The following is a 14,709-nucleotide window of genomic DNA, read 5'->3' as shown; positions in this document are numbered from 1 at the left end:
TTTTTTTTTTTTTTTTTTTTTTTAGAAATTTAGCTAGATGTGTTTTTTTTTTTTAGAAATATATAGATTATTTATTCAGCTAGCTAGCTATATATTTAGCTAGATATGTGTTTTTTCAGAAATATATAGATTATATATTTAGCTAGCTGTGTGTTTTTTCAGAAATATATAGATTATGTATTTAGCTAGATGTGTGTGTTTTTTTTCAGAAATATATGATATAGATTATATATTTAGCTAGATATGTTTTTTTTTTAGAAATATATAATATATAGATTATATATTTAGCTAGATGTGTGTTTCTTTTCAAAAATTTAGTTCAGTTCATTATATCAAATTATTGTTCTTTTTTTCTTTTTTTAAATTTTATTTCAACGAACGTGCACGAATCAGGCGTGCCTTCTCTCGGTCAATAAGTGAATTGCCATGCTGAGGACTTCACCCCTTGGGGGTCAGAGGGTGAACTCCAAGGTGCAGAAAGGTTGATAAAAGGAACGAGCGAGTTCGATTGATTGTAATCGGTTAGATGTGATTGCTTTAATCTTACATGCGTTAGTGCGTTGTTAGTAAACTACAGATATCTATAAGTTTATAAAATATATGAAAGTCTATCGCTTCTTCGCCACTTTTATGGAAAATGTTAATACGGGAGTTTCACGCGTCTGAAATAAAAAGCTCAATGCAAATTGCGAAGAATCGTCCCATCATCAAATTATGCAAAAACACTTAATACTTAATATTTATTTGAAATCTTTGTTCATAAAAGATGTGGATAAAACTGAATAAATAATCATTAAACGCATCACCTTTTTCTAATGTTAATAGAATTAATAACATAGAATGTTGCAAATCACCTGCTATTTTAGTGGTATTTATTAGTATTAATCCATTATAGGACTTTGTAGACTCCAGAAGAACGGCAAAATTAAAGACACACGTTCAAAATGTATAAAAATATCCCAAAGCAAAGTATCCATCACAAAATTTAAAAGGAATTCTTTCACTCGTTGCTTCCTTCAAAAATTGTTAAAGTGATCGCGCCTCTCACGCCTGAGTGAATTTTTAATAATGCAATAATAATAAATGTAATAATTAACTAATTTAAAGTTATTAATAATATTCAACTATACTATATTAATAATATTTAACAATAAACTATCTAACTATTTTTAATGATAAATTTAAATAATACAAAAAGAACAAGAAGAAAGAAGGAAAACGCCGAATGTATCGTAGAAAACATTACATTTGGGTCATTTTATATATTTCGCCATGTTTCTGTAAGTTCTGTGCAATTTTTGAACTTTGAAATCCGTTGACGAACGAAACGCGAAGAGAATGAGTTTCACTCTTCTCTCTCAATTCCGTGCGGTTAGGCTCCGGTCGCTTAGCTTTCGAAAGGAACGCGGAAAATGATTGGTCACTTCTCATGTTCGCGGAGATAAGCGCGTATTGCTGAAAGTTTCGCATCTACAAATAATCGCCGCGACGGCGAGCAGCGAGCCAACAAGAGTAGCCTTCGAGGCTACGGTTATAGCGGATACGCGTTCTGACGAATTGCCGTTTCGACGAACACGTCAGAACAATCAAATATAAAGAATCTCGCGAGCAAATTGCGGATGTTTATGCGTTCTTGCGAAATTTCACGTCACGTTCGCAGCATGTAAAACATCCAAAGTGGACGTACGGCGTGCCTATTATATTATGTTTCGCAAACGAACGAAATTTTGCTTCTACAACAACAAGTAGGGCCGCGAGCTTTCGGCGCATTTACAGGAACACTTTTCAAGCGCAGAGTTCTATGCGCATAAATTCAAGTAGAAAGTTTTCTCGGTGTGCACGTACTATTCTTTCAATTATATTGTATATGTTAGATTAGTTTTCTGTTACTGATGCATTTTGGTTACTGCGCGCTGTAACATATTATAGTTTATATTGTATGGACTAGGTGTGGTATTATATATACTATAACATGGTATATATATTATATATACTGTAATATGGTATATATATATATATTATATATATATGTATGGTATATACTATAATATGGTATATATATATATATATATTATATATTATAACATGGTATATATATCATATATACTATAATATGGCATATATATCATATATACTATAATATGGTATAATAATGTAATACTATAGCAACAGTATTTAGATGTTTTGTATTTATAAGAATAGTTACGTTCCATATAACTCAGTCTTCAGAAGTTTTATTCCTCAGAAAACGCAAATATTCCGCAAAAACAACCACCGTTGCAATTACATTGTGAATTTTTTTACATTTTCATGGCCGTAATTAAGAAAATGAAATCCAGATAGGAGTTCCATTTATAGTGTGTAGTATATAATATAATAATTTATATAATATGATACTACTACTATTACTACTCGCAATTAATAGTAATACATAGTTACATTAACTACAACATTAATTACCATGCAGTAGTAATATAATACCACACAGTAGTATATCAATTATACTGTAAATATTATAAATATTATATACCGGTGTCACATAATACGATATACCATGTGGCGTATAAATACTCTTCTTTGAACGTTTTACATATCCTTCGACACACGGTATGAAATTCGTACCGGCATTTATGCTTGAAAGTTTCCCCCAAATTCTCGACGAAAACGCGTACAAATCCGCGGTAAAAAAAAAAAAGAAAAAAAAAGAATCTCGTAATCTTCAACGCTTGCGTCATCTGTCTTAAATGTCGTCTCGCGAGCGTTGCACAGATGGGCGATCGGCCGAGGCGGTGGGATTTAATCGACACGTCCGCGATCGCGTACGACGGAAGAAACGGCGGTGGCGGCGATGGAGCCGCAAGGAAAGTTGGTCAGGAATTTGCCGGGAAACGGCTAGAGATAGCGGAATACCGGTCGAAGCAGAGAATCTAGCCTTGACCTATTGGCGGCCTCGCGTCTGGTCCAAACTTCTCGCGGTTTCGCTTCTCTCCCGTTCGATTCGATTCGATTCGATTCGATTCGATTCGATTCGACTGGAGATCCACCAGGAGCCCCAGCCACGTCAGACGCGTTTATCGACGTGTCCGCTTCCGGGTTCGACACTCGAAGACACTTTTCCCTTTTCTCTTTTCGCGCGGCGAGAAAGAAAAGAAAAGGAAGGGAACGCGTGACTATCGGCGAATATACGTATTCGCACGCGGAGCGTGGCTCACCGACGGATTTAGAGTCGCGCGCGTTTCTTTCCGCCGACCTGGAGGCACACAAGAGCGTCGGGACGACATTCGCTGCCATACTCGTTTCGCACGGACGTGCCTACGTGAATGCAGCGCACGGCCATTGGGCTCCTTTTGCGCAATAAAACGCAATCGTTCATTACGTTCGTTCAATTTCCGTTTTTAGTACAAAGTACAATTCATTTATTATATATATTACATATATATATATGTAGAATAAATTTTTAACAAGGATTTGCTTGAAAACTTTCGAGAAAACTCAGTTTCTACGAAGTCGCTTAACCTTTTGCGCTGGAATGACGTGCCACGCACGTTAAGAACTTTTCATCCCAAATTGCAACATTTCCTCAGTTTCAAGTATATTGAAATATAACCCGGGCAAGACAAATAATAAATTTATTGCTCCTCAGTAATTTCTATCCGGCGATATATCGACGAGTTCAAAAAAAAAAAGAAGAGAGCGACGAATTATTTGTGCACGGTTCGGTCACTCGTTATGGTCCGCAATCAAGTTGCCAGCGCAAGTGGTTAGCCTCTTGCGTTGTAATGACGTGCCACGCACGTCGAGAATTTCTCATCCCAAATTGCAATATTTTCTCAGTTTTGAGTATATTTAAGTGAAACAAAGTAATAAATTTATTATTTCTCAATAATTTCTATCCAGCGATGTCGTACCGACGATTAAAAAAAAAAAAACGCGAAGAATTACTGTATACGGTTTGGTCACTCGTTACGGTCCGCAAGCAAGTTGCCAGCGCAAGTGGTTAGCCTCTTGCGCTATAATGACGTGCCAAGCACGTCGAGAATTTTTCATCCCAAATTGAAACATTTTCTCAGTTTCAAGTATATTGAAATATAACCCGGGCAAGACAAATGATAAATTTATTGCTTCTCAGTAATTTCTATCCGGCGATATATCGACGAGTTCAAAAAAAAAAAAAAAAAGAAGAAAGCGACGAATTATTGTGTACTGTTCGGTCACTCGTTATGGTCCGCAATCAAATTGCCAGCGCAAGGGATGAACTCCTTCAGGGAACTTGGATCTCGCGTCGCGATAATAGAAATTAGCCCACGCCACGATGCTTGTTCGCAATCTTTTGTCGAAAAATTCAACAAGCGCCGTACTCGTCCGGCGACCAGATTCTCCATAACTTTGTTTCTACTTTCGTGATTAACGACTATTCACGTACTGAAACGACGAAGACCGAGTGTTCTGGATGGAGCATGGAGGAACGTATAAGAATTGCGTATCGGCAAGCAAAAGGTATAGGAACGGGAAATTCACGAATAAACGCCTCGTTTCACTTGTCGCGGGGAGCACAGTTTTTGAACAGGTGCGTGAAAGACGACCGTTCGTGCGATCCGTTAAATTCACGCGCGACAAACGTCCTTCCTCGACGCAGCGTCGTTTCAACGCTCGTTTGCCCCTCACCTCGAGGAGAACCGCTCTCGCTCGACTCTGTTATCGTCGCGACATCGATCACGGTACGCGGACCGTGGCAGAGAAACTTGAGCGACGAGATACCTCAAACAAATTGTACGGTTTAAGGAACGAGGGCACGACCGGACCTTGCGCAACGAATACAAATGCTACCCTGTCCCTTCGTGGCGCGTGACGAAATTCATAAAAAGCTAGGTCGGAGACCAAGGGTGGAACGCCGCGACTGTGCAACCAAGAGAGAGAGAGAGAGAGAGAGAGAGAAGGAGAAAGCACTCCTATCGACGACAATGCGATAATGCCTTCGTGGAAAAGGCTGTGAGGAAAATCAACGATTCGCGTGGCACGACGGAGACCAAGTCGTCGTCATAGCCATCGCCGAAGAACGCGGAGATTTTTCAACCGTAACACCGCGGATCCTTCGGATCGGTACGATTCGGTTCGTTGATTTCTCAAAACGCGAGTAGCGACGGCTGCGGATTTTTCCAGAGGATCGTCAAGTTTGTTGCGTCAGAGATATATATATATATATACAGGGTGGGCCGAAATTCGTAGTACAATGGAGCAGAAAGTGATACGTCAAAAAGAATTTGGTACAGCATTTTTTTATCTGGTTCGGTTTTCAAGAAAATCGAAAAGAACGATTCAGTCGTTTATGTTTCTACCGCGGTTGCCTCCGTCTCAGATAATGTTTACAAACATTATTTATTGTGTGGTTAAAGCGGTACAATTTCTTTATTCCTTATTATCCACTTTCTATTGCAATACTACGATACAGTACACTATTACAAGTATTGTTGAAAATGTCCTCCTCGTTGTTGCGTACATAAGTTTGCTCGACGAGTTAATGATATTTGAACAGAATGCAAGCTGACATCGTTTTTTTAATTTCTCGAATTCTCATAATTTTTTTGCTTCAGATGTGTAATATTCAAAGTATCGTCTTTATAAACTTGTTTTTTGATATGCCCACGTAAAAGAAAAAATCTAGAAGCGTAAGGTCCGAAGACCTTGCTGGCCAACATACTTCACCAACACGAATATACGTTTGATTTAAAAAATTTTTAACCTCCCTCGTGTAATGTGGCGGTTCACCGTCATGTTGAAAAATTATACACCTTATAGTAGCTAAGGGTACATCCTCTAATCAACGAAGGCAATTCATTGTGCAGAAACTCAAAGATGAACAAACTTTAAATTCGAAATTTTCTCGAAAACCAGATAAAAAAGAAAATGTATCAAAATTTTTTTCTTACTTTTCGACCCTTACTTTAGAATCACCCCCTGCTCGATTGTACTACGAATTTCGGCCCACCCCGTATATATACACATATACAAATATATATACATATCTTCGTGTCGTCGTTACTCTGCAACGACTACAAACGACGATTTTGCAGTATTTTGGAAAATAAGGGAAAAGAAAGGGGAGCATCGTCCGTGAGACTGTTTCGTTGCCGTCGGAACTGCATCAGCCTCTCGGTTCTCGAACCGGTACGAAAATCGTTTCTTGTCGCTTGCGGTGTGCACGATTGCAACGGTGTGTGCGACAGAACGAAAGACAACAAAGGCAAGTCTCTCGTGTCGGAGAAGATATCAAAGATATCAATCGGAGACATCACAGAGCGGTGAAGGGTGAGGGGGGGGGGGCGGGGCGGGGAGAGGGACGACTTACAATTTGTAGTGATGCTGCATGTGATGAGCCAGATGCAGGTCGGCAGGATGTTGTAGTTGTTGCTGCTGTTGCTGCTGTTGCTGCTGCGGGTGCATAGACTGGTGATGGTGGGTCTGCGGTGGGTCCAGGCTAGAGGCACCCAGCAGGGTGGCGCTCTCTCTAAATAGCGTTGCCACCTGCATCCTCGCTGACTATCTCGCTCTCCGCTCTCTCGTTTCCAAAAGACTAACGCGGATCAACGCGTAATTTTTCCTCGCGGCGAGTCACGTACGTACCTGTACGTGGCCCGATACCACTCGATATATCGTCTCTGCCCGGCAGTCTTCGCCTGAAGAAACTCGGTTCGCACGGTTCCCTTCTCGCGAGGAGAAAGATATTCCGGAGCGGTCGATAGATGACGGACAGGTAGAGCAAAGGCGGAGTAGTAGAGAGTAGGCGACGGGCGATTTGGTATGCAGACAGAGAGACAGAGAGAGAGAGAGAGAGCAGAGGCAGAGAGAACAGCAGGAGGGCAAGCAAGCAAACTGACTGACAGGAGGTCCGCTCTCTCCCCGACGGCTTCGCGAAGAAGAGCGCGAGCCGTCGGCAGGGTAGCGCGAGTCGCGAAGAACCGCGCGCGATCCCGCGTGGACTGGCTGGAATATGTATCAGCTCGCACACCAAAACACTCACTATTCCCGGACACACTGCGTCGCGACACCACCCTCTCGTCGAAAACGTCGAAAACGTCGGAAAACCGCGGTGGTGTGTGCGGCCTGTCGTACCGTCGCGACGACGACGGGACCGACGGCGAGCAGGCCGGTCGGTCGCCGACGACGGTCGCCGGCTTAAAAAGGCGAGACGACGTGCGACGACGACTATGATGGGTGTTCACCTGGGTGTTAGCGGCGATTGCCGCGAGTTCCAACGGATTCGATCGCAATTCAATCGAGCCCTCTCGTGCTGCTCGTCCTCCGGTTACCGCTCGCGATCCTCCTTACCACCATCGTCATCGTTCTCCAGGATATCCGGCGGCCGATCTCGCTCGAGCGCCTCGATCCTCCGATCCCTCCTCGTTGTTTTTCCCTCTCGTCGTCGGCTCGGTGGTTCGCGTGCTGTTGCGAAATCGCGAGACGATGGAAAAGAGAGAGACTCGGCACCTCTCGAGCCTCCTTTTCGAGAGAGTCGTTGCGTTCTCTCGCGATTTTCACCCGCTGCTGGCTACACGTGACCACCACGAATATCCCTCTCGAAGAGCCCAAGACTTTCTTTTCTCCGAGTTTCTCCTCTTTTCGCCGTGCCCGTTTCTCTCTGTTTCTCTCTCTCTCTTTCTCTCTCTCTCTCTCTCTCTCTCTCTCTCTCTCTGTCTGTCTGTCTGTCTCGCTTGTCTCCTCTCGTCGCAAGAGTGTCCGGTCTCTCGTCGGCTCCTTCGGTTTCTTGGCTCGCAATGCCACACGCTACTTGGCCTCCTCAAGACGTCGTGTCCCTACCAGAGAAAAGGCTACTCGACTCGATTCTCGCGACGGATCCGTTCCGTCCTCCACCATCTCTTTCTCTCCTCGCCTTTTTCCTCGCTGCCGCTCCTCGTTCGCTCGCGGCAAGGCGGTTTCGTCCGAGAGGGATTCACGTTCGCTGCACCCACGCCCCGAACGATAAAGACGGCACACAATGTTTTCTCTTTTCTTTTTTTTTTCCCTGCCTTCCGCCTTTCTCTCTCTCTCTTTTTCTCTCTTTCTCTCTCTCTCCCCCTCTTTCTCTCTCTCTCTCTCTCTCGCTCGCCTCTGTTTCCCCGGACGAGCGTCGATGGTTTCGCTCGTCTCGCCAACCGGACGACTCGCCGCGTTGTCTCGCTACTGATAAACGCGACGACGTGTGCACCGCTACTAAATCCTCAACGAGACTTGTACGAGACTGTGCTCGACGATGCAAACTCCACCGCCGCAAACGCGCCTTCACGTCGGTCCTCTTCCTACGTTCGCCAGTCGTCTACCCTTCGACTCGCGTGCCCGACTCTCTCTCTCTCTCTTGCCTGCTTCTCTGTTCGCTTCTCTCCTTTCTCCTATCCTCTCCTCTGTATTGTATTCGGCTCGACTCCGTACCTCGGGGGGAGTGGGGGGTTTTCGACTCGAGATGCGAGTCTACTGTCGCGTAAACACTCGTCCACGCACACCACGGATGTTGAAACCGCGGCAGCAAGAGTCGGTACCGCACTGCTTGGCCGTGTCGTTGGTTCGGTCGCTCGAGCCGCGAGGTTCGTGCGTTTCCGACCTCCGTCGACTACGTTCGGTCTTGCTCGGTTTCAGAGCCTCCCGCCGACCGCGGCGGCAGCAACGACGACGACGACGACACGACAACGACGACGACGACGACGACGACGAAGACGACGACGACGACGACGACGACGATGAGGATGACGATGACGATGAGGACGACGTCGCCTGGTACCAACAACAGCAGCAACAATACCAATTAACGTTCAGCGATCGTTGCTAAAAGCGACTGTGGAATTTCTACATTCGTCTACTCTCTAGCTCTCTCTCTCTCTCTCTCTGTTCTTTGTCAATCACTACTCTCCGTCAGGTGTAACATTCGTTACACCACGTTAACCAACGCTAATCGATACACGAGATCGGCGATAAATCGCGTTACGTGACTCCGATTCGTCTCGACGTACGTCCCTCGCCGCGGAATATTATTTTCGGTGCTGATTTTCAAACAGCCGGCCGATTTCGTCATACGGGCGTATGGTTACGAGAGCCTGTGGCTGGTGCTATCTTCGCGTTGATACGAGGCGAAGCATCTATTGCCGGCGTTGCGTCGTAAACTTGCCACCGGTGCATCGATGGACACATGAAGAAGAAGGCAGCGGCATTTCGAAACTCCCGCGAGCCATCGACACACCGGTCGATAATAAATTGTTATTTAGCGAGATTTTCGAGAAGTAAACGGAAAATCGGCGTTTACTGCCAGGAGGTAGTACGAAAACGGTGTGACCTCGAGCCTCGTGAACAGCGAGGTTGTGTGTGCCGACACCGGCTACGCAGTTGCCGGCAGTCTCGTGGATTCCGCGGGGAAAATCGATCGGCGTTATCGATCGAAGGGGACGCGCGGCTCAGCCGGCCGTTGGTTGGCCGATTTCCTGCCAGTCTAACTGGCTCGCTGGCCGAGTGCCTGGCCGCGGCGGCGAACCATGCGCGCGGCTTGCGCTCCCAGCGTTTCATCGTAGGTGCATGCACGCGTCGAAACGCGGCTCGGTGCACGCGTGTCCGTGTAACGCGTGCAATCCATTCGACCGAGTCCGCCGCGAGAGTGTAGATCGGAGTGGGAAGGCGAGCTTGAGCGCGAGCGTGTGCAAACCGGCGGGTGAGAGAGAGAGAGCGCGGGTGTGCCAGCGAGCGTATATCGCCGAGAGAGGCTAAGAGAGAGAGAGAGAGAGAGGGAGGGAGGGAGGGAGAGAGACAGACAGCTGGAGAAACCGAGATAACTTCTGGGTATATAAGGGCACGTACACGCGTACACGTATGCACACGACTGTTGCTGTGGTAGTGGTGCATGCGGTGACCCTGCCGCGATGTAGGTGGATGGGATACCAGGGCTGTACCGAGAAAACCGTTTCTCGACGCACCTACGGCCCCCCCGGTCCTTTTTCCCCCTCTCTTCGATTTTTGAAATTTTTCATCTCTTTCCGACACTCTCGATTCGAGTCGATTTGAAATCTCTCTCTCTCTCTCTCTCTCGCCGAGTCGCGTCCGAGTTCCCCCGATCGCTCGGAACTTCAGCAAAGTGACGAACGTTTCGTATCAACGGAAACGATTGAACCTTCCCCGGATGTCGAGCGAAAGTCGCGCGATTTCACGTATCGGCTCCGATCGGCAACACCTGGTGCTGTTCGATCGCCTTCGATCGAACGATTGGCATCGAGACGAGAATCGAATTTTCGATGTTGCGTTCATCGCCGTGTAGAGGGAGTGGGAGAGTATCTGAGTATTTTGCAACGTGCACGTAGTAACCAGGCGTGGTAACGTCGAAGGCTGACGATCGTTGACGGTTTTACGAAAACGAGCCGGACGGTACGAGCTGTTCCGCCCGGTAGGAGTAGTAGGTGGCGATACGATGGATAGGCGGCGATAGTTCGATCGCTCGCCGATATCGCACGGGCGGCGCGCGCGATCTTTTTCCGTCGATCGTCGCGGTAAAAATAATGTCAAAGTCAAACTCCTTAACACGCTCCTGTTTCGAATGGCCGTTTGCATGTGTATATGCGCGCGCGCACTGACCAGTCGCACGTAGTATGTACTACACTCTTCCTTCATACGTGTATGTGTGTGTATACCACAGCAGGTCGCAGCTGTGAGCGCGAGCGCGAACGAGCCAAAGCCAGCAGCAGCAGCAGCAGCAGCAGCAGCACCGAGCGAGCGAGAGAAGCGGGGTCGAGGGTGGATTTCACGCAAAGCCGAGCGAGCGAGAGGCGAGCAGCTCGCGACCAAGCGGGAAACGGCTCTCTCGTGCACACCGGGGGCCCCGATCCTCGAAACAGAAAGAGAGCCATCGTCGGAGAAACGAAAGGAGGCGCTCGTGCGAGAAAGAGAACGCACGCCTGCCGCGAAACGACCCATCCTTCCCGTTGAAGGAGTGAACAGAACATAGAGTGGGAGAGAGAGAGAGAGAGAGAGAGAGTGAGAGGCGGACGAGAGAGGGAAGGAAAAGACGATACCGTCGTCGAAGCTCACGCAAACACGCTCCTGGCCAAGCTCGCACACCGCTGCCTGCCAGACTCCCACCACGCGAACTTTCGGAAAAATCAATAGAATACAAGAAAAGCCCACGCTGCGCTAGGCGAGTGGAGCCCTCTCTTCCTCATTCTTCCTTCCCTTCTCCTGTTTTCCCTTGCTTCCTTCCCTCCTTCCTTCCTTCCTTCCTTCCTTCCTTCCTTCCTTCCTGCCTGCCTGCCTGCCTGCCTGCCTGCCTGCCTGCCTGCCTGCCTGCCTGCCTGCTTGCCTTCCTTCCTTCCTTCCATCCTTCCTTCCTTCTTTTCTTCCTTCCTTTCTTCTGTTCCTCTTCTTCCTTCTGCCTCCGCGCGATCCCTCCGTGTTTGCGCTCGCTTGCTCTCGTCCCTCTCCCACCTCCCTGCCTGCCTGTCCACCACGCGAACACGAAACGCTACGCGACGCCCTGTGCGCGCGTCCGACCCAACAACCAAGATAAACGATTCGCTCTGAAAAAATCGCGAACGAAGAGGAAAGATGCTGACTCTTTGGCCGGCACTCGAGTCAGCGCCGACGCGATCCACGTGTGCGATGATCCACGATGAATCTCGGGATCGAGCAAATTTCTCGATCGCCCCTGTTTCTGCCAAGCATCGATTCGCTCTTCCGACCGAGAGTCGCTCATCCGCCGGACCGGCATCCTCTCCAGTCTTCCGGCGAACAACGACATAGATCGCAGTTCTCCAGTTCTCCCTCTCTCTCTCTTTCTCATTTCGCGACAATCGCGTGATTTCGAATTGCGTTGGATCTCGAGGACGTTTTTGGACACGCTTCGTAGAACGAATTTTGAGCAAATCGAGCTTCCTCGATGACACCAGAGATGATCCAGAGTTCCAAAATGGAACGCTGGAATCACGTGCCATGCACGTCGAGAATTTTTTTTGTTCCGAAATTGTAATATTTCCTCAGTTTTCAGTATATTCAAGTAAAACAAAATAGGCAAAACAAATATACAAATTTATTACTTGTCAGTAATTTCGATCCGGTGAATATCGTACCGACGAGTTCAAAAAGAAAGCGACGAATTATTGTACACGATTCGGTCACTCGTTATGGTCCGCAATCAGTTGCCAGCGCAAGTGATTAACCTCTTGCGCCGGAATGACGTGCCACGCACGAGAATTTTTTCTCCCAGAATTGCAATATTTTTTCAGTTTTGAGTATATTTAAGTGAAACGAAATAATAAATTTATTATTTCTCAATAATTTCTATCCAGCGATGTTGTACCAACGATTTAAAAAAAAAAAAACGCGAAGAATTACTGTATACGGTTTGGTCACTCGTTTACGGTCCGCAATCAGTTGCCAGCGCAAGTGGTTAAGAACGACATCAACGTGTGACATTATACCGTTGATCGCGTGTGCACATACGTACCAAAATTATAGTGCAGACAATTTGAAAAGCAATACAAATTTGGAAGCTTGGCGATAGAAATTTGGTGTCTTGCTGAATTTATAAAAATATAAATTGCGAAGCAACATTTAGAGAACGAAGAAGAAACATCGAAGATGGAGAAAGAGAGAGAGAGAGAGGGAGAGAACGCGACATTGAGGAAGAGAATGGAATGGATCCTCTCTCGATTCCCTCCGATCCAAACGGAATCGTAGCCTACCTCGTACTGAAACGGAACTGACCCAGCTTCGTGGCTTTGTACCCTTCGTTGATCCGTCTCTCTCTTTTTCTCTGTCTCTCCGTCAGTCAGTCGATCCCTCGCTCTCTCGCTCGCTCGCTCGCGCTGTCCCCCCCTCTTTCGCTGCTTCTTTCCATCCTCGTCCGGTATTGCCGGTGCACAGGCCTCTCTCCTTCTGTCCTTCGCCCCCTTGACATTCTCCCACCGCCGGCGAGACACCCTCGAGAAGTTTCAATTTATACTGGAAAGTCGTCATGACCGAATCCACAAATACGTACACCAACCCCCAGCTCGCGCTCTACCTAGTCTCCATTCATATCAGCTGTGAGTACACGTAAACGCCACTGCCGCGTATATCGCTTGTACAAAGCACAGTTCGACGAACTTTCCCTCCCCTCTCATCCCCCTTTCGAAATGTTGCACGTTTCTAGGTCTCTCTCTCTCTCTCTCTCTCTCTCGAGATGTTTGAATTCTCTCTCGCGAGAGTGAAGACTTTTCGAAAGAAAAATGAAAAATCGTAGCCTTCGACGCGTCGATCGGCGTTTCGTGCGATATTCAGGCTCGGGCCCGAGGAAAAATCCTCTCGCGTGAGATCGCAACGCGGATCCAGTCACGCGACACGCCGCTTGCCTAGAACGCTACGCAGGATCGCGTGCGCGAGATTCCGGTGCCTCGAGTATCTTCGAAAACGCCTAACGATACGTTTAATCGTCACGGCACCGGGGTCGACAACCCGCCGTAACGTACGAACTTGAATCGAGAATCGGAAGGCGGTTGCTTGCAACGAGAAAGCGACTTTGAAGATCAATGGAAAAGTTAACGATCGTGCGCGAGGGTCACTTCTTTGTGAAAACAGCGCTGAGGAAGATAGAAATTAAAGTAACATTTGTTTTATTGCTACGAGAAGAGGTTCTAAAGAAATTAACCCACTTTGCGGCTGAATGCGGACCATAACGAGTGACCGTATACAATAATTCGTCGCCTTCTTTTCGAACTCGTCGATATGATATCACTGGATAGAAATTATTGAGAAGTAATAAATTTATTACTTGTTTTGCCTGGGTTACGCTTAAGTATATTTAAAACTGAGAAAATATCGCAATTTTGGGACGAAAGAATTCTCGACGTGCGTGGCACGTCATTCCAGCGCAAGAGGTTAACCACCAACTGATTGCGGACCGTAACGAGTGACCAAACCGTACACAGTAACTCGTCGCTTTATTTGTGAACTCGTCGATATGATATATCTGGGTCAAAATTATTGAGAAGTAATGAATTTATTGTTTGTTTTGCCTATTTTGTTTTACTCAAATATACTTAAAACTGAGAAAACATTGCAATTTTGGGCCAAATATTCTCAACGTACGTGGCACGTCATTCCAATCTTGGGATACTTAAAACTGAGAAAACATTGCAATCTTGGGACAAAAAGTTCGCGACGTGCGTGGCACGTCATTCCAGCGCAAGAGGTTAACCACCAACTGATTGCGGACCGTAACGAGTGACCAAACCGTATACAGTAACTTGTCGCCTTCTTTTTGAACTCGTCGATATATCACTGGATAGAAATTATTGAGAAGTAATAAATTTATTACTTGTTTTGCCTGGGTTACGCTTAAGTATATTTAAAACTGAGAAAATATCGCAATTTTGGGACGAAAGAATTCTCGACGTGCGTGGCACGTCATTCCAGCGCAAGAGGTTAACCACCAACTGATTGCGGACCGTAACGAGTGACCAAACCGTATACAGTAAAGCCTTTTTTTTGAACTCGTCGATATGATATCACTGGATAGAAATTATTGAGAAGTAATAAATTTATTACTTGCTTTGCCTGGATTACGCTTAAGTATATTTAAAACTGAGAAAATATCGCAATTTTGGGACGAAAGAATTCTCGACGTGCGTGGCACGTCATTCCAGCGCAAGAGGTTAACCACCAACTGATTGCGGACCGTAACGAGTGACCAAACCGTATACAGTAACT

At 46.4% G+C, this 14,709-nt stretch overlaps 2 protein-coding genes across 5 annotated transcripts in view; one reads left to right on the top strand and one right to left on the bottom strand.

The window, feature by feature from the left end:
• LOC122530237 overlaps positions 1-14,709 on the top strand; it is a 126,468-nt gene that overhangs the window by 95,270 nt on the left and 16,489 nt on the right. The gene's annotated exons all lie outside the window — the stretch shown is intronic.
• LOC122530238 (atrophin-1-like) overlaps positions 1-14,709 on the bottom strand; it is a 119,030-nt gene that overhangs the window by 102,981 nt on the left and 1,340 nt on the right. For 2 of the 3 annotated variants that reach the window (XR_006306935.1, XR_006306936.1), the window contains exon 1: positions 6,347-8,607. Coding sequence is in view for 1 of the 3 variants with exons in the window: in XM_043657033.1 (XP_043512968.1) it covers positions 6,347-6,528 (182 nt within the window). In the remaining 2 variants the exon portion in view is untranslated. Of the gene's footprint in view, positions 1-6,346; positions 8,608-14,709 lie in introns of those variants that run through there. The other variant, XM_043657033.1, reaches the window with a different exon arrangement.

This window comes from Frieseomelitta varia, unplaced genomic scaffold (assembly GCF_011392965.1).
Source record: "Frieseomelitta varia isolate USP_RPSP 00005682 unplaced genomic scaffold, Fvar_1.2 scaffold_333, whole genome shotgun sequence".
In the NCBI taxonomy this organism is placed as follows: Eukaryota; Metazoa; Arthropoda; class Insecta; order Hymenoptera; family Apidae; genus Frieseomelitta; species Frieseomelitta varia.
The sequence above is the reverse complement of the archived record's forward strand: the minus strand, read 5'-3'. Positions and strand labels throughout refer to the sequence as shown.